The following is a 25227-nucleotide window of genomic DNA, read 5'->3' on the forward strand; positions in this document are numbered from 1 at the left end:
AGAAATATTTACTAACCGAAGCCGGTGTTGGACATATTATGGAGTGACAAAACCTTTGCTATTTAAGAAATATTTGTGAAGTGAAGCCGTTGGAGGGTACCATAAAGAAGAAAGTAAGGAAATATTTATTAAGCGATTAATCTGAAGTGTATTAAACATTGGAGCCCCACTCGAAAGTATGATGTGTAAATGAATGCTCCTCAATTTTATTTTATTTTTTTTTTATTTTAAATTTTATTTGGCACTTAATTTTCCCCTATTTTTCAAAATGATTGTTTTTGTTGTATTTTTTTTCTTTTTGCTCAAAAGAAAGCTTAGACCATTTAAGAGCTTTGTGATTACTTAGTGGCATATCGTTAGCTTAGTACGCAAACGTAACAAGTCCTCTTTTTTAAATTTTATAGGAGAAGAAAAAATACTTCATAACTTATATAAAACTTAGTAAGTGTAGATCCATGATTTCTCATGGTCCCCATACAAGTGGCTCTTGGGAAAAGAGATTAAACAGAAATAAATATGATGAGTAGCTAGTAATTTTGATCAAATTTGCAACAAGTTATTTTTTGTATTCAAAAATTATATAGTAAAGAATGGCGACATCGGGCTTTGTTTGATCCTAGTCCCCATATAAGAACCTCTTCAGAAAATTATTTTAAAGCACATAAATGCATTAAACATATCAGTAAAGCTTCGAAATTCTATGTAGACAAAATTTTAATGAACTTAAATCGCTATACTAATTTTAATGAGTATCGGTCCATATTTGACCATAGTTCCCATATAAAGTACCCTTGAAAAAATAATTCTAACTTATAACTTATAACTATATATTTATATATATATAAATAATATATATATAAAATAATTCTAACTTATAACTTATAACTAACTTATAACTGCTTATAACTGTTTTTAAAATAGCAGAATTGTGTTGGAATCCGACATAAACAAAATTTATGGGACCTATTTACGATATTTTATGAGGATAAGGCAACGTTTAACACTACGCATATCGATTTTAAAGCGCCCAACTGTCTTAAAATAGCAGTATAGCGATGCAATTCAACTTTAACAAGTTTTAAAGGAACCAAAATTTCTTTACTAATTACTATGAGATTCGGTCCATAATATACGCTATTCTCTATATCTTCCCTTTTAAATAAGATCAGTTTTTTTTGTCAATATTTACTTGTTTTATTTAAAAAAAGTATTCCATGATTTCTTACCCAATCGGAGATTTTACGAACTACAACCATTTTTTAGACGTTGATATACAAAATGTTTGATATTTCTTTTTACTTGAATAATTAATGGGCTTATAATAGCAAATTGAAAGGACTTAGCACTTTTTCTTTGTATAATTTTATTGTTTTGAGGACTTAGCACGTTTGCATACCACAGCAAAAGTACATGTTTAAAGCCACGATCGACAACTCCTATACACAGTGTATTTTGGCATATACAAAATTTATACAGACTACCAGTGTGACCAGGTCTCAAAAAATGTTGCGGCTAAATCCCATCCAAAATAATGCTAGAAAAAATGCTAAATTGATTTTAAAATGCCAAAAAAAAATGCTAAATTTTTTTAAGTGTTTTTATGAACAATTCATATTAATTTGTAACTGAAATTCATTGTAATTTATAACAACTAAGAAAGTATTTTCTGCCGTGGTTGACCATATGAGTATAAAATTTGATTTATTTTTCGTAATAAAGCATTTATGTTGAATTGAACCTTGGTTCCGATATATTTAAACTAATTTTCTGAGAAAGGCTTTATACATTTGTATATGTATGGGGGCTAGGTAAAATAAAGGACGGACTTTAACCATTTTTAAAAGGTTTTGTCATTGGATCAAAAAGCATACGTGCTTATTTGTTTTGAAAATTTCATCCTCTACTAGACGGTCAGACTTACATGGCTTAATCGATTCAGAAAATGATTCTTAACCGATTAGTATACTCAAACGTAGTATAGTGGAGTAGGGTAAAAAATTAAGTTCCGTGGTATTATGATAAACAGAAATGCTAAAAATTATTTCAAAATTTTTGTAAATTTAGCAATATGTAATGTCTCTAACTTTAAAATATTTCTGAATGCAAAAATTACATTAAAACTCTATTAATTACACTAGTACACACTCATGGTATAAAACCTATATGTGTTTTCGGAAGGAAAAGTATAATATTTCTAGTTTTACTTTTTTTATATAAACAATTTTATTTGTCTTCCTCAAAACACTTTAAAAATGGTTTTCATGTCACAAAAATATTAAAAATTCCGTTGAAATAATTTTAAATCTCGGTGAATAGATGTCAGGTTTATAACTCATACTTCCAAGATTTTTTCGGAAAAATATATATGAGAATGTATGAAATGAATTGAGAGATATATTCAAATCCATAAGTTTGTAATTCTGGAATAAATTGTCAATAATATTTTCGAAATTTATGTTTTTTTTTTTTTAATTAAAAAAAAAACGTGACAACAAAATTACTAAAAATTTGGTAAAAATAAAAAGAACAGAAAGTAGGATGAGAAAGTCTTAATTATATATTATTGATTTTTTTCAATACTTATTTTGAATAAATTAACAAGAACTCCTGAAGGATGATAAAAATTAAAACCTCTTTATTTCGTATGGGAAAAAATAAAATTTGTTAATTAACCGTCATACATAGCCTTTTCCAAAATTATATGTTTCATTCCATGAGCAAACAAAAAGTATTAGATTGTAAAATAGCGTACTGAACGTATTTGTAAAAATATATGAAATCTCTTGAATTATTTCTATCACCTCGAATTTAAAAAAGCATTGGGTTTCAGAAAAATATTTTAGAATACAACATTTTAAAGTATTCACTTGTATTGGCGTAATTTTAAGTTATTTATCTTCATGAATCTTTTTGCATTATTTTGAATTACAGTGTAAATTATTACATTTCTCATATTTCTTGTTGCTTGTGTTTGGGTAGACATTTAATTCTGATTTTTTCCGGTTAAACCTATTTCCAATATAAATCTTTTTTGCAAAAAGTTGTCTTTTTTTGTTTATAAACTAAAATTGCAAAAAAAGCTAAAAAATGCTAAAAATATTTTATAAAAATGCTAAATAAAATGCCAAATGCTAAATTAAAATTTTACAGCTAAATCAAAATAAAAAATGCTAAATCTAGCTGCAAAAATGCCAAAATGGTCACACTGCAGACTACTCACACGCATAGAAAACACAATTCAGTCTCATATGAGCTGTCATTGAAGGAGGTTATGTTGTCGCTGGTTTCTTGCTTTTGCAATGAAAATGAACTAAAATACATTAATGCAGGGATAGATAATTCTAATTATTGTTGTACTTTTTTAGCATCTACACTACATATTAAGTAGTGTTTAGAATTATAAACTTTTTAAATGTTTTTTCTACAACTTAAGTAGCAAATTACAAATATTTACCTAAATATATATGTAACTAGCTATACCCAGTGTGCTTTGCTACCATAATAGCAATATGTATGTATAAATAAAAACCCCACTTAACGATTTTGAAGATTCTAACAATTTAGTAATTAACTCATATATGTGGTGCCAAGCCACCCATCGAAAGTCCGCCTGTTATTCTCTAAATCTTCCATGGATGTCAAAGTTCTTCATGTAAAATTTGAAGATTCTATCTCTAATAGTTTCTCAGTGGGGGCTCAAGCTCCCCAGATGAAAGCCCGCACTTTTTCCCCAAAATGTTCAGATGAATATTAAAATAATAAATGAAAAATTTTAAGAATCAGTTCCAGTTCCCCAAAATTCTCCATTGAAAGTCCTCTCGTTATATTCTAAATGTTCAGATGAATGTCAAAATCCTTCAAATAAAATTTGAAGATTCTAGCTCTAATAGTTTCTCAGATATACGAATTTTTCTATTTAATTCATATGAGGGCTTCAAGACCCCCCAGATGAAAGTCCGTTTTTTTTTCCTCCAAAATGTTCAGATGAATATTTAAGTTCTTCGTACAAAATTTGAAGATTTTAGTTCCATTAGTTTCCTAGATAAACGAATTTTTGTATTTAATTAATATGGGAGGTGCCGCTCCCCTCATGGGTAGTCCACCAATTTATTATCCAAAATGTTTAAATAGATGTTAAAGTTATTCGTGCAAAATTTTAAGATTCTAACTGTAAGATAAACGAATATTTGTATTTAATTTATATGGGATTTGCTACGCCCCTAATGCTGGCCCCTCTACTTTTTGTCCTAAATAATCATATTGACACTAAAGTGGCTCTGATAAAATTTGAGGACTGTAACTGTTATATTATCTCAAATATACGGATGTTATATTTTGTTAATATGGGCGTGGCTCCCCGCCCACTTGGAATTTCAAAATAAAAAGTAGCCCGTTACCTATTCCAGACATGCAGGAATACGCTGCGAAAATTTGAAGAAAATCGGTTGAGCCGTTTAGTAGTCTATAACATTCAAACATACAAACATATAATCATACAAACAAACACACATTCATTTTTATATATCATGAATTCCATGAGAAATCAATTAAGAATTGACCGATGGTCTTCAGATTTCTTTAATTTTTTGTAAACACGTACTCTATTAGACGCATAAAACATATTAACGTTAAATTCTTAAAAATTTTAAGAAACGCGATTTTTATGGCGATTTTAATTTGTTCGAAAACTACAAAAAATCAAAAAGGTATAAGACTTTGAACGTCTATATCTTTGAGAGTTTATATCGGATTTTTTTGATTTAGAACCCAGTCTATTACTATGGATGAGCTCTTTCAGTCTAATATAATTTTTATATTAAAAAGTTTAAGGAAGTGCATTTTTTAAAGAAATGCACTTTTTGAATGCATTTTTGAAATCGTTCTCCCTGTTTAAAAATTTTTAAAAGTGCATAAGTCGATTATTTGAAGCTTTTTATGCAATATATAAAAATATTTTTTTGTGACGTCCATTACATCTATTTTTTCGATTTTTTAAAATGTTTTATATTGGAAAATTTTTAAATTTTATTGATATTTTAAGAATTTAACAGATTTTAAAACTACTTAAAATACATTAATGATCACAATTGAGATGCAAATATTTAAATTCGATTACAACTAATGTACACATTCATAAAAATGCATTTCTAAATAATATTTTTTAGGATAAATGCATTTTTGATGCAAGTGCACCTTGTGAGCGTTTTCCAAATTGTTCTCCCTGTTCAAAGTATTTTAAAATATCATAAATCAAAACTTGTTATTTTTTATATTATATAAAATAATTTTTTATATTAAACGAATATGCAATTATCATTTTTCCGATATTTTGAAAATTTATTTTTTTTTAATTTAAGTTAATTCAAATGCCCATAAAAAATATATAATTTTTTATTTTATATAAATTTATCAATAATGCCCTTACAATATATGTTAAACATGGAGTAAAATGTAGAAAATGCACCCAATATGCATTTGCAATAAAAATGCATTTTTCTTAACAAATATTATTTAGAAATGCATTTTTATGAATGTGTACATTAGTTGAAATCGAATTTAAATATTTGCATCCCAATTGTGATCAGTAATGTATTTTAAACAGTTTTACATTATGTTAAATGCATAAAATATCAATAAAGTTTAAAAAATTTTCAATATAAATCATTTAAAAAAATCGACAAAAATAGATGTAATGCACGTCACAACAAAATATTTTTATATTTTGCATAAAAAGCTTCAAATAATCGACTTATGCACTTTTAAAAAATTTTAAACAGGGAGAACGATTTCAAAAATGCATTCAAAAAGTGCATTTCTTTAAAAAATGCACTATCTTAAACTTTTTAATATAAAAATTATATTAGAATGAAAGAGCTCATCCATAGTAATAGATTGGGTTCTAAATCAAAAAAATCCGATATAAACTCTCAAAGATATAGACGTTCAAAGTCTTATACCTTTTTGATTTTTTGTAGTTTTCGAACAAATTAAAATCGCCATAAAAATCGCGTTTCTTGAAATTTTTAAGAATTTAACGTTAATATGTTTTATGCGTCTAATAGAGTATGTGTTTACAAAAAATTAAAGAAATCTGAAGTCCATCGGTCAATTCTTAATTGATTTCTCATGGAATTCATGATATATAGATTTACCCTTAATAGGTATATAATTCATTAAAAACTTAGTTAAAATGCTCATATTTCTATTTCAATATTTAAAATAAATATGTGCAAATAAGCCCAAAAATATTTGCTACTTAAAAAAATATTAGTTTTAGATTAATATTACATATTTCTATATTTCCGTTTTCCACGCATGCCTTGTTGTGGAGGTGAGAGTACAACTATTTCTCATTTCTTGTTTTTTTCGCTCTTACACTTATACTTACAAGTGCAAAATGTGGTGGGTAATAATTATTAATTTTTTATATACACAAATTACAAACGAATATTATATAGCCTTTCCACTAATAATGGAAGGTATAATAATAAATTTTTGGGCAGTATGAATGGTTTTATGCATTCAGAAAACAATTTTTAAAGATAAAGGAATTACAAGAATGCATAAAAAGTAAAACACTTACATTTTTAAACAAGTCTACCAAGATTCGAAACGGCGACGTCTAATTTGTCAATTCTCTGCTCCACCCACCACACCTTGATTTAATTCTTCATAAACTAATACTTCTCATACACAAATACTGTTTGTGCAAAAAACTGTTGGTGTATAACTTTTATAAACACTGAGATTGCTGAATAGCATAAAGATTATGTATGGATCATATATGGATTCATATATGAAGCATATATTTTCATATATGTTCAATTGGAGGAATTGGGCATTATGCCCACATATATTTTTATATATTTCCATACTTATCCATATATGGAAAATTTTTTCATACATGATTACATATATGTGTCCATATATGACATGGATATATTTGGTCCATACATGATTCATATATGATCCATATTATTTAGCTGGGCAGTTACGTTTTCTCAATGTAGTCATTTGATTTGATCGTGGATTATCAACTGTTTTTTCACCAAAATACTGTTAATGGTGTAGTGGGTATCATATATATATCATATTTGTTCCTAGAAAGCCTTTATTTTTTTTTTTTTTGCGAAAAACAACTTTTTAAGTCACTATTTGTATGGGCGGTGAAAGAAATTGTGGACAGATTATTCCAATTTTCAACAAGTGGATCTCTTTACTAAAAATTATATGTCTGATAAAATTCATTTATGAAATGATTTTTAATAAAATAGATTTTTGTGAGAGCTGCTCGTAATGTTACAACTCGCTGTAAGAAATTCTACTTCTACATAATGGTTATTCTTTATATTCATATTCTTTGGCCATATTTAAATATTGATACGCACTTTTTGGCTCTTTTTACAGTTTATAAAACGGTTAACCGAAACACCGTTTTTTTATTGCATACAGGCAAATATCGGTATAACGAATCTCACTTTAACGAAAATCCGATATAAAGAACAGCCAAATTTTTGACTTTATATTGATATTGTTAATGTCAAAAACTTGATTGAGCAATTAGAATATAATGTAAAAATTAAAGAAATTGTTCATATTTCTAATTTTAGTTATTCTGCATATCTGACCTATCGGACAAAATGCCATACACTATAATTTAAAAAGGCTAAATTCGTTAGATGCTAATTTAATGATAACTATACCTTGAATAAAGTTTAAACTGGATACATTGAATTAATACAATTTTACAGCAAAATAAATTATTTCGAGGTGTTTTGAAATTATCAGCATGAGATTCACTTATCGATTCTCATGCTCAGTTTTTTCCTAAAAAGAGTTTAATTTTATCTTTTAGATTGAATTTCGAAGCAGACCTAAGATTGTTAAACAAAAGTTAGTAAATGTTAAAAAAAATATTATGTAATGGAGATTTACAAATTCAGATAATCAGAAAATTAATAAAAAGAAATTCATTTAAACCAATGAAAAATTAGCTATTTATAACACACAAGAAACTGTGGACCATTTGTATTAACTCTGTGAAATCAGTTTTTCATAATCAGCGCTTATGCCCTGTAAAAGGACCTTAAAGTTTGAAGGACATACGATTTCAAAAGATGGAATTCCAAATTTATATAAAAAAATTTGTATTAACATCAAGTGAAGCAGAGAATATATTACTCAAAATAATATTATTTATTTCAATTCATCAGGATTAAAAAACAAATTTAAGCTTAAAAAAATTGTCACAAAAAATTAGTTTAAAATGTTTGTTTTGAAAATGAGACATTTTTTTAGTTTAATTTCTTTTTAGATTTTTTCTAAGTGAAATAATGCATAATATAGATAGAATGTACATTTTCCAGCTTTATTTTGATACCAATATTATGATAATACAACACATAAAGATATTTGTTTGAAATTGGTAAGTCCTTTAAACTTTGAAGTCCTTTTATAAGGACATAATAGCTGATTATAAAAAAAAAAACGTATTTCAAAATTGTTACAGGGTGTAATTGATAGTACTGAACATACCAGTTTTTATTGATATTGTATATTCAAACGTCAATTTATCCCTCCTATGATTACTTCCATATACCTAACGATATGATATACATATATTACTATTTTTGGGCGGTAAAAATTCTAAAATACTTTTATTCGATATTTTTACTAAAATAATTTTCATAAAAAGTTATGCTATTATCTAAAATATGCAATATTATGCCGATTTATTGAAAATTTTTCAACATTTTTGTAAAGGACAGTCCTCTCCATAAAAGAATATAAAAAATTGCAAAATTGTTACATAAAATATGAATTTTACACATTTAACAAGTAAGAGTGTTATATTCGGCCATGCCGAATCTTATATACCCACCATCAAATCATCCTTATAAATAAATTTTAATATTATCGATCTATGTTGAATCATATGTCGATATTATTATGAACATCAGGGAAATATTTGGAAGAGGAAATTTAATAAAGGCTTAAGCATGGACCGTGCTCTTCCGAATAAAAAATATTAATTTTGTTTGATCCAATATTTATAACCATAAACTGTTTGTTTTTTGTAAGAGTGGTTATATGGAGGGTGGAGTCAATTATAGACCTATCCTTGTCGGTGTATAAAATAATTATTTGTATCTAATGTAGCTGCACTTGTATCTTTAATTCTGTCATGGGGTTTATAGTAATTATCTGAAGGAAACCGAAAATGGGTGTTTGATTACTTATCGACCGATCCTCATGAAATTCCGTTGAAAAATTCCAGTTCCTATAAAACTACCGTAATTTGGAAGAACTTTTGAGCCATACATGAGCGTTAAAGTGATTCTCTGGAGTGAATCTTATATAAGGGTAAATTATAGACCGATGTTTATAAACCTTCGTACATAAATTATGTTCGTAAGTCGTAATTTTAAGCAACTAATGAGAGTTAAAGTAATTTTACTGAAGTGGTCATTTATCGATCCATCTTCATCAATGTCGGTAGGAAGATTTCAGTTCACATAACACTTATGTTGAATTGCATATATCTACTCGTATTTTTATGCCAGTAATGAGCGTTAAAGGCGTCCCTATACGCCCGCCCAAGTCAATTATTGATCGATACTTCCAAAATTTAGAACGATTTTTGTACATACAAATATTGTTTATGTCGCATTTTTGAGCCAGTTTATGTCACATTTTTGAGCCAGTAATGAGCTTTAAAGTAATTTTCTAATGGGGACCTTAATAGGGGCATAGGGTAGGGGCTCATACAAAACTTGTTTATGTGAAATTTCATCGCTGTAGTCGCATTTGAGCGTTGCAGCCAGTAACGAGCGTTACAGTCACTATCCGAGGGGGACCTTATGTGGAGGGTGGGGTCAGTTATATACCGATCCCCATAAATAGTTTTTGGCTAGTACAAAACTTGTTTACGTAGAATTTCACTGCTGTAATCGCATTTTTGAGTCAGTAATGAGCGTTAAAGTCATTTTATGAAGGAGACCTTATACTGGCGTATGGTCAATTACAGGCTGATCCTTATAAAATTTAGTGGGAGATTTAAGCTAATACGAAAATTGTTCATGTCGAATTTCATCGCTGTACTCGCAGTTTTAAGCTAGTAATGAGCTTTAAAGTCATTTTCTGAAGGGGACCTTACAAGGGGGATAGGGCTAATCAAGGACCGATCCTTATAAAATTGGCTCGCACAAAACTTGTTTATGTAGAATTTTACTACTGTACTCACATTTTTGAGTCAGTAATAAGCTTTAAAGTTATTTTCTGAAGGGGACCTTATATGGGGGGTAGGGTCAATATGGACCCATCCTCATAAAATTTAAGAAAATGATTTTAGTTCCTATAAAAATTTTTTATGTTGAATTTTATTGCTGTATATATGTATATATGTTTCTTAAGGTCAGATATGAGCATTAAAGTCATTTTCTGAAGGGAACCTTGTATTGGGGGTAGGGTCAATTATGAACCGATCCTTATAAAATTTTACGAAGAGATTTAAATTCTTATAAAACATGTTTGTGCCGAAATTCATCGCTATTGATGCTTTTCTTAGCCAGTTATGGGCGATAAAGGCATTTTCTGAAGGGGACTTTATATGGGGGGTAGGGTCAATTATGGACCGATCCTTATAAAATTCTACGAAGAGATTTATGTTCCCATTAAACATGTTTGTGCCGAATTTCACCGCTATTGATGCTTCTCTTAGCCATTTATGGGCGATAAAGTCATTTTCTGAAGGGGACATTATATGGGGGGTAGGGTCAATTATGGGCCTATCCTTATTAAATTTAACAAAGCGATTTAGGTTCCCATAAAACATGTTTGTGCCGAATTTCACCGCTATTGATGCTTCTCTTAGCCAGTTATGGGCGATAAAGTCATTTTCTGAAGGGGACTTTATATGGGGGTTAGGGTCAATTATGGACCGATCCTTATAAAATTCTACGAAGAGATTTATGTTCCCATAAAACATGTTTGTGCCGAATTTCACCGCTATTGATGCTTCTCTTAGCCATTTATGGGCGATAAAGTCATTTTCTGAAGGGGACATTATATGGGGGGTAGAGTCAATTATGGGCCTATCCTTATTTAATTAAACAAAGCGATTTAGGTACCCATAAAACATGTTTGTGCCGAATTTCACCGCTATTGATGCTTCTATTAGCCAGTTATGAGCGATAAAGTCATTTTCTGAAGGGAACTTTATATGGGGGGTAGGGTCAATAATGGCCGATCCTTATTAAATTCCACCAGAAGATTTATGTTCCCATAAAACATGTTTGTGCCGAATTTCATTGCTATTGGTTCTTCCCTTAGCAAGTTATGAACGATAAAGTCATTTTCTGAAGGGGGCCTTATATGGGGGCTAGGCGAAATTGTGGACCGATATTGCCCATTTTCCATACCAAACAAACTGCATCAACTAAAAGTATCTGTGCAAAATTTCAGCTCGCTAGCTACTTCCATTTGGACAGACAGACGGACATGGCTAGATCGTCTTAGAATCTAATAAGGACCCAGAATATATATACTTTTATGGGTCTTAGATGAATATTTCAATGTGTTACAAACGGAATGACAAAAACAATATACCCCCCATCTTTTTTGATGGTGGGTATAAAAAAGTGATATTTATACATAACTTTAGTTTAGGTATAAATATCATTTAGTTAGGTGCTGGAACTTGTTTCACGGTCGCGAAAAGATAATATCATATTCCGTAACATATGTTGAAGCTCTACAAGGTCAAGCTATAGTATTTTTGATATTCGCAAAAATTTCAAAAAGATCTATCAATGTATATACTAAGAAGTACTTAATAAGATATCATATTAAGTAATTCATAATTTTCACAAAATTTCTTTTTCAACTAAATAATAAAATATTTAAAAGATTTCCAAACATTTCGGTTAACCGGTTTAACCGATTTTTTATACTCGGTTAACCGACAATCCGGTTTTTTAGAAATGGTCAATTGTCGGATAAAACAGGATTTTCCAAAAGTCCACCTTTCAGAAAAAATAGTATCATTTCCCGGGTATTTATTTTGGTCACATACCGTTATTAACTTCACTTGATTTTACCTCCTCGCTGCTAACGGAAAAACTTAAGAAAACAATTGTAATAAATAACGACTATACCACATAAATTTTATTTTTACTTTATGATTATTAAAAACAATAAAAGAAATTTTTATTTTTTGCTCATCATAACTATTAAAATTCAATTTTAACAAGTAAGAGTGTTATATTCGGCTGTGCCGAATCTTATATGCCCACCATCAAATCATTGCCGAAAAGGAATGATTCCCTATAAATAAACTTTGATATTTAAGAATCGATGCTTTTGTTAGTATCAAAACAATTTTCTCATTTATTACATACATGTAGAATTTTACCATCATACATACATCGATATTAATATGAACATTAGGGTAATATTTGGAAGAGGGACTTTAATAAGTCTTTTCCGAATTCAGTTTATATCAGTTATGGCGCGATCCTCGTAAAATTTTGTAGAACATTTTTCGTTCATACAGGTGTTGTTTATGTTGAATTTCTTCGCTCGCATTTTTAAGTCGGTAATGAGCGTTAAAGTCATTTTCTGGGGGGTAGGGTCAATTATGAACCGATCCTCATAAAATTTGGTAGAACGATTTTATCTCGAACGAAACTTATTTATGTCGAATATCATAGCTGTCATTTTCTGAAGGAGACCTTATATGGGGGGTAGGTCCGATCCTAATAAAATTTTTCAAAGCAATTTAGCTTCTTATAAAATATGTTCATGTCGAATTTCATCGCTATAGATGCTTCTTTTAGACAGTTATGAGCGTTAAAGTAATTTTCTGAAGGGGACCTTATATGGGGAATAGGGTCAATTATGGACCGATCCTTATAAAATTTTTCAAAGCGATTTAGGTTTTCATAAAATGTGTTCATGTCGAATTTCATCGCTATAGATGCTTCTTTTAGACAGTTATGAGCCTTAAAGTCATTTTCTGGAGGGGACCTTATATGGGCGCTAGGCGAAATCGTGAACCGATATTGCCCATTTTCAATAACAAACTGCATCAATATAAAATATCTGTGAAAATTTTCAGATCGCCAGCAGCTTCCGTTTGGACTCTATCGTGTTTTCAACAGACGGGCGGACATGGCTAGATCGTCTTAGAATTTAATAAGGAAATAGAATATATGTATATACTAAAAATAAAATATATTAAAAACATTTGCAGAATTAATTTCTCAATTATTTTTATATTTTTAATTTTATTTTCAAGTGTCAATTTCGGCCCAACCCAGCAAACAAAGAGAATTGATTTAATGTTGAGAATAATTTGAAATCAAAATATAATTCAACCATTATTACCTAGAACATCAAAATATATCTTCAAACCAAAATATTCCACCGATAGATTTGGTGTTCTTAATGTGTTATAAAGGATGACTTCCAAAACGTCAGTTGCTTTGTATACGAACAAAGTATAGTGTTTCATAACGCCGCAGTACAAAACACTGACAATGCATACTGTTTCAAAAGTATTATAAACGCAGCGAAATGAGAAACAGCGCATCAGTTTTAAAGTTGATGCTTGTTAAAATTATTTGCTAAAACTACACAAACAGCTGACTTACTAAAAAAAATACATGCATCTTCTATATTTTAGAACGTGAAAATAAACAGAGCATCGTGGCAATGTTTTGAAACTTTACATATGTACAAGATTTAAATACCGCTGTGAAATTGTGTTTAAACTTTCTATTGGTACGTTTTGGAAGTCAGCCAAATTTACACAATTTGTTCAACTAATACATTTGCACGACTTAGATTATAACTATGTATGTGTATGTATACCTATTCTATGATAGAGGCTATAAAGAAAATTGGATAAAAAATATTTCAAATACCATTGTGTAAACATAAAATATATATTCCGGAATAATTTTTTAAATTCAGACTACAATACTGAGTATTAACACTTGTCAAAAATGTTTGTATCAAAATACAATTTTCTTGTCTAAACATGATTTGTAATTTCATTTTCAAAAATATGATTACTGTTTTTTTTGCATACGGTCGGTATTAATTTTATATTTAATAATTAATAATTTTTTAATAATTTTTACAAAAATACAATAAAAAGCAAATAAAAAGTGTAAAATACATTAAAAATAAGAACGAAAAGTGCATAAACAATTGAAAATTATATAAAAAAATGTTACAAATATTAAAGTTTAATCATAAAATGTATTTTTTGGATTGATTTTTCGAAAATCCGAATTATTTTCATAATATTTATACCCTATACCATTATAGTGGGGAGAGTATTATTTTAATTTGAAGTGTTTTAATACTGAGTATTGTAGTATGAAAACATAAACATAAAAAAATATATTTCGGTATATTAAAAAAAAAAATACCTTTAATTAAAAAAAAATACATTCAAACAATATGTTGGCATTGACCCAACTCAAAAAATTGATTTTGAAAAGATACACTCATTACAAAATTACCCTGTATGACAAATATGTCCAACTTTGACTCGCTCTAACTCCGACAGTTCTTGACCGATTGAAAATTTGTGTCTGAGTTGGGTCACTTGACACGAAATTGCCCATAAATTAAAAATTTTAAAACATAATTTTATATGTATTTAATTATATTTCTAATATTACTTTTTTCAGCGGACGAGGTTTGGACTCATACGAGTCATCCATAAAGAGAGATAAACACCTGATTCAAACTTTAGCTGCATCCATTCGGCCTCATAACTATCATACAAAAGCCTATATCAATCAAAAGTATGCAAAAGTTCTCTAAGAACCAGAAGGTGCGGTGGAATATTTGTTAGAACAATTTAAATTTAAGGTTTAATTAAATATGTATATTTTTATCTGGAAACTCATATTATGAATAAATATTAGTCAAAAGTATATGGTTGTGTTACCCGGACGTTACACGATCAAGTTTTGCCTTTTAAGTTTCCCTATTTTATTCAGGTTGGGTTGTTTCAGAAACCAAGTCAGAATTGTTATTTATGGTATTTGCAGACTACAATACTGAGTAATAATACTTGTCAGAAATGTTTGTATCATAATATAATTTTCTAGTCTAAACATAATTTGTATTTTTATTTTCAAAAATATTACTAATATTTGACACACAGTCGGTTTTCATAAATTTTTTAAAACAATTCAAAAACACTTTATTTTTCAAAAGACAATAAAGAAAAGAAGAATAAATGACAAAAAGTGTAAAATACCTTAAAAATAAGAATGAAATGTGCATAAACAATTGAAATTTTAATAAAAAATTTTAAAGTGTAAGCATAAAATCAGAGACAATAATATTTATTATTAATTATTATTTATGAAATGTTTGCTTAAAAAAATCAGTATGAAAGAATCGTCCTAGAAATGTTTTGAATAAAACAAATATAAAAATATTTCCCAGACCTTTTTTAATAGATTTTTTCAATAAACTTTTTTTTCTTGGTTTTTATAATAAAAATTGAAAATAAAAATTATTTTAGATTTTTATTCTATTTGTTTCAATAAAAAATTATTTATGTTGTTTTTAATAATACTCACTCAGTAATTTTTATTTATTCAAATAAAAAATAGAAATCAATCAATGATTTTTATTTTTCAAAGCAAAGAATAAAAATCACCAAAAAAATATTAATTTTCCAATTTTCGAATCTAATTTCTGCACAATTTCTGAAAATTTGGTCGATGATATCAGTGGTAAAGAAATTTTACCAATTTTCTATTAATCTCTGTTTAAACCCGATAATTTTTAACGTGTTTTAAAGGTAAATATCGCATAATGAGTTTTATAATTAATCTCAAAAAATAAAAATCATTTCCTGATTTTTATTTGTGCCTTATGGTTTAAAAATTATTTGTGTTTTTTATTAATATTGATTTTTATTTGAAAAAGTTCTCAGTAATTTTTACGGAAAATATAAAAAATTCAAATCAAAAGCAATTTGTATTTTCTGAGAAATGAAATACAAACCAAATAAAATTTGTATTTTTAATTTCTTTTAATAAAAATAATAACAATTACTGTCTCTGCATAAAATGTATTTTTCGGGTTGATTTTTTGAAATTCCGAATTATATTCATATTATTTATAACCTACACCACTATAGTTGGGAGGGTATTACGAGTTTGCGCTGATGTTTGTGACACACAAACATCAGCGCCAACTCACTGGAGCTGACAAAAAATGCGTGAATAGACATTCGCAGTGATATATCTATTTCGACTAATTAAAGTAGCTTTTAACAAAATAACATTTTGATAAAACAGCAAACAAATTACTTTGCAAAGGCAAACACATATACATATTAGGGTTCCATAAATCGACTCTAAATCGAAGATTTTAAGATCATCTTGCGATGTCCGTATGTCAGTCTGTTTGTTGAAAACCGGATAGATTCCGAACGTTAGGAGGTATAGTGATGAAATTCTCCAAAAATGCTCATTGATGACAAAAATTGTTTGGTGTTAAAAATGAGCAAAATTGGTTCATGATTTTACCTAGCCCTGATACAAGTGCCCCACGGAATATAATTAAAACATTAATAAATATGTTGTTTAATAAGCATCGCTATAAAATTTGGCAGAAATCAATTTTATATACCTGTAAATTATATTTGGCAATATTTGACCCTAGTCTCCATATATGAATAACTTTATGACCATAGCTGAAATAAAAATATCAATATTCCAAAGAAATCTGATGAATGATGTTGTGTTAGGATGGGTTCATATGCCCCTCATACAGAAAATTAAAATATAGTTAATAAATCTCTCAAAAATTAAGAAAGTATGATAAAATTCTACAAAAATGAATTGTTTTCGAAACTAATCACTCGTTTAAATTCTATAGACCCTGGTCCACAATTGACCAAATCCCTCGTTAAAGGCGGTGTTCTGAAAATCACCCAGATGTCCATATTAATATCCATACATGGAAGTACAATTCGCCATGTATCGAATAAATAAGTATATTCTGGTAATATCGATTCATTAAGAGTCCATATACTATACATGTCCGCCTTCCGAAATCCACAAATTTACAACCAAATATAGAGTATAAATGCAATGTAATTAGCAGGGAAACCGAAAACATGCTCTAAAAAAGTGTTTTAAGCGCTTTAAATATGTCGTAAAAAAGCTCAAAATATAATCTTAAAATTTAAAAAATATGTTCTAAAAATAAAATTTTTCATTATTTTTTAACATTGAAAAGCTCAAAAAGACAGAAATTGTAATGAAATAATAAATGTTTAGTGTCATATTTCATCCTACAAGATTTTTTATAATTGATTCATCGCATAGTTTGAAGAACTAGTTTAATAGAATTCCGTTTTACGTTCAGATAACCAATAAATAACATGAAACCATTTGGACCCCAAAAAACATATTTCAAACGACAAAGTTTGATACATTTCTTCCAATTGTATTCAAAGCTTCTAAACTGACATTTTAATCGGTGTTGTCATAAATTCCAATAATTAGTTTTTTAAACTATAAAAATGGATTGGTCGCATTTAAAATGTAATGCTTTATTGAACAAAAAACTATAACATTGGTTTTCATGAAAGTAATGTATTTTTTGCAGTTTTTAAGTTCTACAAACGAAATTTTTTTCAAAATTGTAAAATAGGCTAAAAATAAAAAAAATAAAATTTTATTTTTTTTAAATAAAGTTTTGAAAATATACAAAAACGAAAAAAAGCGAAAACATCAAAATATGCACTAAAAGAGTAAAATATGCTCTAAAAACTCGAAAATATTAAATATGCTAAAAAAGTCAAATCATGCAAAATTATGCTCTTATTGGTAAAATATGCAAAAATATGCTCTAACAAATCGATGCCAAAATTCTTAAATTGGTATGAAATGTGTAAATATCTTATCCATGAGTCCATACGACGCACCACAAAAAACATGCATTTGCCGAACAAGACCAACGGGAACTGAAAGTAGACAATTAATAGACCCAATTCCCCAATGGGCTTAAATGCTTGTATTGTTAATTTATAGGCATTTTAAACTTAGCTTTTTCAGTAAAATTTTCTCATATGTAATATCAAACCCTACACCAGTTATGAATATTAAATATGATTTATTTTTATACCCTCCACCACCATCAGTGGTGATAGAGGGTATATATAACTTTGTCATTCCGTGTGTAACACCAAGAAATATTCATCTGAGACCCAACAAAGTATATATATTCTGGGTCCTTATCAAATTCTGAGTCGATTTAGCTATGTCCGTCTGTCCGTCTGTCTGTGTAAAACACGCTCACGATAAAACGAAGCAATATAGTTTAACCAAATTCACCCAAAATGTTCTTCATTTTCCTAAGTTGTTTGGTATTGCAAATGGGCAAAATCGGTTCACACCGGGAAAAGTTATGAATCAAAATTTAAAACAACCTCGGAAAAAAATAAGCATTTTTTACACATTATGATATAATTTTCTCGAAAACTATGCAAGATAATTTCATGGAAATCACCATATATTCGTTTCTGCACAAGATCTTGATCCCTGCTGAAAATTGCCAGAATCGGTCCACAATTTCATATACCTCCCATACAAAAGTACAAATTCCCGCAAAATGGGTTTTTTGTTAATAACTTCCGCCACAATGTCGATATCTTCACAAAATTTCACAAATTAAAATCTTATGTCAATGGACATAGCTCCCATACAAGATCCCCTCCCGAAAATCACTTAAACGCGCATAACTCATTACTAAATTAAGATATCTATGTAAAATTTGGTACAAGTATTGCCCACATGCATAGAAATATTACCGTGAAATTTTTTTCCGATCGGTCCATAATTGGTCATAGCTCCCATACAAGGTCCCCTCCCGAAAATCACTTAAACGCGCATAACTCATAACTAAATTAAGATATCCATATAAAATTTGGTACAAGTATTTTCCACATGCATAGAAATATTACCGTGAAATTTTTTTCCGATCGGTCCATAATTGGTCATAGCTCCCATACAAGGTCCCCTCCCGAAAATCACTTAAACGCGCATAACTCATAACTAAATTAAGATATCCATATAAAATTTGGTACAAGTATTGCCCACATGCATAGAAAAATTACCGTGAAATTTTTTTCCGATCGGTCCATAATTGGTCATAGCTCCCATACAAGGTCCCCTCCCGAAAATCACTTAAACGCGCATAACTATAACTAAATTAAGATATCCATATAAAATTTGGTACAAGTATTGCCCACATGCATAGAAATATTAACTCATAACTAAATTAAGATATCCATATAAAATTTGGTACAAGTATTGCCCACATGCATAGAAATATTACCGTGAAATTTTTTTCCGATCGGTCCATAATTGGTCATAGCTCCCATACAAGGTCCCCTCCCGAAAATCACTTAAACGCGCATAACTCATTACTAAATTAAGGTAACCATATAAAAATTAGTATAAGTATTGCCCATATGCATAGAAATATTGCTGTGAAATTTTTTTCCGATCGGTCCATAATTGGTCATAGCTCCCATACAAGGTGCCCTCCCGAAATCACTTAAACGCTCATTACTAAATTAAGATATCCATATAAAATTTGGTATAAGTATTGTCCATATGCACAGAAATATTACTGTGAAATTTTTTTCCGATCGGTCCATAATTGGTCATAGCTCCCATACAAGGTCCCCTCCCGAAAATCACTTAAACGCGCATAACTCATTACTAAATTAAGATATCCATATAAAGTTTGGCAGAAATATTGCTCATATACAGAGAAATATTACTGTGAAATTGTTTTCCTATCGATCCATAATTGATCATAGCTCCCATACAAGGTCCCTTTCAGAAAAACACTTAAAGGCACATAACTCATTACTAAATAATGATATAAATAAAAACTATTTTTGTTCATAAATACTATTTTGTAATGCAAAAAGCACTTAATGTTATTTCAAAAATTTTTCACGATCGGTCTATATTTGGTCATATTTCTCATACTAGGTCCTGCCCCTAAAAGCGCTTTAACCGTATTTAACTATTTGCATTATAAATGTGTGTAGAACAAAATTATATATATGTATGTATTTTGAAAATCCTTAAATCTTTCACACACATGCAAATACTAGATATCGCTAAAGCATATCTATAAAAATTTAAAAGGAAGTGGCGTTTCTAATGTTCAATAAATCTTGGAATTGTAGTAGATTTAAGATGTTTAAATCTTGGGTTTTTTCTATTTATGACATGAGAAAACTTATTTCTACAAATATTTATACCCTACACCACTTTAGTGGGGAGGGTATATTGGACTTGTGCTGATGTTTGTAACATACAAAAATATTCGTCCTAGACCCACCTTAAAGTATACCAATCGGCTTAGAATCGTTTTCTGAGTCGATTAAGCTATGTCCGTCCGTCCGTCTGGCTGGCTGGCTGGCTGGCTGTCCATGTAAACCTTGTGCGCAAGGTACAGGTCGCAATTTTCAAGATAATTGGATGAAATTTGGCACACACGTTTTATTTGACCTAAGGACGAAGCCTATTGAAAATGGTTAAAATCGGTCCATTATTTCACCTAGCCCCCATACAACAGAACCCCCCGAAAAGGGTTTCTGAGCTCATAATTATGTTAAATATACATATATATCGATAAAATACGGCACAACTAAGTTTTATAGAAGTCTTGATGAACCTGCCAAATTTCATAAAGATCGGGCCACATATGACCCTAGCTCCCATACAAAGTCCCCTTCAGAAAATTAATTGAATGTCCCAAATTAGCTTATAAACACAAATATCGCGATGAAATTCAGCACTTTAAAATATTATGTCAATATAAATATATTCACAAAATTTTATCGGGCTTGGTCCATATTTGCCCCTAGCCCCCATATAAAGCCTCTTTCAGAAAATTAGTTTTTCATCCATAAATTGCTTAAATGTATCGGAATAAGGGAATATTGAAGATAAATGCTTTATTATGAAAAATAAATCACATTTAATATTCATAACTGGTGTAGGGTATCATATGGTCGGCCACGCCCGACTATAATTTCTTACTTGTTTATTAATTAGAAATGTATTAATACAAAAGTTGCTGGTGGAGGGTATTTAAGATTCGGCTCAGCCGAATATAGCACTCTAACTTGTTCACAATAATTTATGCAATTTATTGACGATAAACTTATTTTCTAAAATAGGCTTTATATGGGAGATAGGAGCACATGTGGACCGAGCCCGATAAAGTGGGCTGGATAGATTTGTATTTATATAATATATATAAAATGAAGTCCGGTCATTTCGAAATTCGGCAAGGTCATCAAGGCTTGTATAAAACTTAGTTGTGCGAACTTTCATCGAGATACATTATAATAATTATATACATAATTATGAGCTCAAAAGCCCTTTTCGAGGGGTTCAGTTGTATGGGGTCTAGGTGAAATAATGGACCGATTTAAACCATTTTCAATAGGCTTCGTTGGGTCAAAACGAACGTGTATTCAAAATTTCATCAAATTATCTTGAAAATTGCGACCTGTAATTTGATAACAACGTTTACATGGACACACGGACGGTCGGACGGACATCGTTAAATCGACTCAGAAAGTAATTCTGAGTCGATCGGTATACGGTATTTAATGCGTTACAAACATCAGCACAAACGCATAATACAATTCCCACTATAGTGGTGTATACAAATTTTGAGCATGAACCTCTCTGATTTTGATGAAATTTTGTACACGCATTATTTTCATCCATACAAAAATTTAAAGTCTTCCAAAATTTCCAAATTCGTTACGATTTTGATTTTATCGACGTTCAAAGTTCATATTTCTAACAGTTTTTCTAAAAAGGATTAAATTTGATATTGTATATCGTGACCCTAAATTCAAAAAGTGCGAACTCAATTTTGAGCGTTTTCTGGGGGGTAATGTCAATTATGAACCGATCCTCATAAAATTTGGTAGAACGATTTTATCTCGAACGAAACTTATTTATGTCGAATATCATAGCTGTCATTTTCTGAAGGAGACCTTATATGGGGGGTAGGTCCGATCCTTATAAAATTTTTCAAAGCAATTTAGCTTCTTATAAAATATGTTCATGTCGAATTTCATCGCTATAGATGCTTCTTTTAGACAGTTATGAGCGTTAAAGTAATTTTCTGAAGGGGACCTTATATGGGGAATAGGGTCAATTATGGACCGATCCTTATAAAATTTTTCAAAGCGATTTAGGTTTTTATAAAATGTGTTCATGTCGAATTTCATCGCTATAGATGCTTCTTTTAGACAGTTATGAGCCTTAAAGTCATTTTCTGGAGGGGACCTTATATGGGCGCTAGGCGAAATCGTGAACCGATATTGCCCATTTTCAATAACAAACTGCATCAATATAAAATATCTGTGAAAATTTTCAGATCGCCAGCAGCTTCCGTTTGGATTCTATCGTGTTTTCAACAGACGGGCGGACATGGCTAGATCGTCTTAGAATTTAATAAGGAAACAGAATATATATACTAAAAATAAAATATATTAAAAACATTTGCAGAATTAATTTCTCAATTATTTTTATATTTTTAATTTTATTTTCAAGTGTCAATTTCGGCCCAACCCAGCAAACAAAGAGAATTGATTTAATGTTGAGAATAATTTGAAATCAAAATATAATTCAACCATTATTACCTAGAACATCAAAATATATCTTCAAACCAAAATATTCCACCGATAGATTTGGTGTTCTTAATGTGTTATAAAGGATGACTTCCAAAACGTCAGTTGCTTTGTATACGAACAAAGTATAGTGTTTCATAACGCCGCAGTACAAAACACTGACAATGCATACTGTTTCAAAAGTATTATAAACGCAGCGAAATGAGAAACAGCGCATCAGTTTTAAAGTTGATGCTTGTTAAAATTATTTGCTAAAACTACACAAACAGCTGACTTACTAAAAAAAATACATGCATCTTCTATATTTTAGAACGTGAAAATAAACAGAGCATCGTGGCAATGTTTTGAAACTTTACATATGTACAAGATTTAAATACCGCTGTGAAATTGTGTTTAAACTTTCTATTGGTACGTTTTGGAAGTCAGCCAAATTTACACAATTTGTTCAACTAATACATTTGCACGACTTAGATGAATGTGTATGTATACCTATTCTATGATAGAGGCTATAAAGAAAATTGGATAAAAAATATTTCAAATACCATTGTGTAAACATAAAATATATATTCCGGAATAATTTTTTAAATTCAGACTACAATACTGAGTATTAACACTTGTCAAAAATGTTTGTATCAAAATACAATTTTCTTGTCTAAATATAATTTGTAATTTCATTTTCAAAAATATGATTACTGTTTTTTTTGCATACGGTCGGTATTAATTTTATATTTACTAATTAATAATTTTTTAATAATTTTTACATAAATACAATAAAAAGCAAATAAAAGTGTAAAATACATTAAAAATAAGAACGAAAAGTGCATAAACAATTGAAAATTATATAAAAAAATGTTACAAATATTAAAGTATAATCATAAAATGTATTTTTTGGATTGATTTTTCGAAAATCCGAATTATTTTCATAATATTTGTACCCTATACCATTATAGTGGGGAGAGTATTATTTTAATTTGAAGTGTTTTAATACTGAGTATTGTAGTATGAAAACATAAACATAAAAAATATATTTCGGAATATTAAAAAAAAAAATACCTTTAATTAAAAAAAATACATTCAAACAATATGTTGGCATTGACCCAACTCAAAAAATTGATTTTGAAAAGATACACTCATTACAAAATTACCCTGTATGACAAATATGTCCAACTTTGACTCGCTCTAACTCCGACAGTTCTTGACCGATTGAAAATTTGTGTCTGAGTTGGGTCACTTGACACGAAATTGCCCATAAATTAAAAATTTTAAAACATAATTTTATATGTATTTAATTATATTTCTAATATTACTTTTTTCAGCGGACGAGGTTTGGACTCATACGAGTCATCCATAAAGAGAGATAAACACCTGATTCAAACTTTAGCTGCATCCATTCGGCCTCATAACTATCATATAAAAGCCTATATCAATCAAAAGTATGCAAAAGTTCTCTAAGAACCAGAAGGTGCGGTGGAATATTTGTTAGAACAATTTAAATTTAAGGTTTAATTAAATATGTATATTTTTATCTGGAAACTCATATTATGAATAAATATTAGTCAAAAGTATATGGTTGTGTTACCCGGACGTTACACGATCAAGTTTTACCTTTTAAGTTTCCCTATTTTATTCAGGGTAGTTTCAGAAACCAAGTCAGAATTGTTATTTATGGTATTTGCAGACTACAATACTGAGTAATAATACTTGTCAGAAATGTTTGTATCATAATATAATTTTCTAGTCTAAACATAATTTGTATTTTTATTTTCAAAAATATTACTAATATTTGACACACAGTCGGTTTTCATAAATTTTTTAAAACAATTCAAAAACACTTTATTTTTCAAAAGACAATAAAGAAAAGTGTAAAATACCTTAAAAATAAGAATGAAATGTGCATAAACAATTGAAATTTTAATAAAAAATTTTAAAGTGTAAGCATAAAATCAGAGACAATAATATTTATTATTAATTATTATTTATGAAATGTTTGCTTAAAAAAATCAGTATGAAAGAATCGTCCTAGAAATGTTTTGAATAAAACAAATATAAAAATATTTCCCAGACCTTTTTTAATCGATTTTTTCAATAAACTTTTTTTTCTTGGTTTTTATAATAAAAATTGAAAATAAAAATTATTTTAGATTTTTATTCTATTTGTTTCAATAAAAAATTATTTATGTTGTTTTTAATAATACTCACTCAGTAATTTTTATTTATTCAAATAAAAAATAGAAATCAATCAATGATTTTTATTTTTCAAAGCAAAGAATAAAAATCACCAAAAAAATATTAATTTTCCAATTTTCGAATCTAATTTCTGTCCAATTTCTGAAAATTTGGTCGATGATATCAGTGGTAAAGAAATTTTACCAATTTTCTATTAATCTCTGTTTAAACCCGATCATTTTTAATGTGTTTTAAAGGTAAATATCGCATAATGAGTTTTATAATTAATCTCAAAAAATAAAAATCATTTCCTGATTTTTATTTGTGCCTTATGGTTT

At 28.9% G+C, this 25227-nt stretch overlaps 1 protein-coding gene across 4 annotated transcripts in view; it reads left to right on the top strand.

The window, feature by feature from the left end:
* Positions 1 to 24335, top strand: part of LOC119611996 (flightin) — a 149292-nt gene extending 124957 nt beyond the window's left edge. For 2 of the 4 annotated variants that reach the window (XM_037967709.1, XM_037967723.1), the window contains 2 exons: positions 14703 to 14848; positions 24040 to 24335. In XM_037967709.1, coding sequence (XP_037823637.1) covers positions 14703 to 14838 — 136 coding nt within the window. In that variant the 3' untranslated portion in view covers positions 14839 to 14848; positions 24040 to 24335. Of the gene's footprint in view, positions 1 to 14702; positions 14999 to 24039 lie in introns of those variants that run through there. The other 2 variants (XM_037967705.1, XM_037967716.1) reach the window with 1 other exon arrangement.
* The last annotated feature ends 892 nt before the right edge of the window (positions 24336 to 25227 follow it).

This window comes from Lucilia sericata, unplaced genomic scaffold (genome assembly GCF_015586225.1).
Source record: "Lucilia sericata isolate MDLA Ls3-8-SP2 unplaced genomic scaffold, ASM1558622v1 Contig000032F_arrow, whole genome shotgun sequence".
Classification (NCBI taxonomy): Eukaryota; Metazoa; Arthropoda; class Insecta; order Diptera; family Calliphoridae; genus Lucilia; species Lucilia sericata.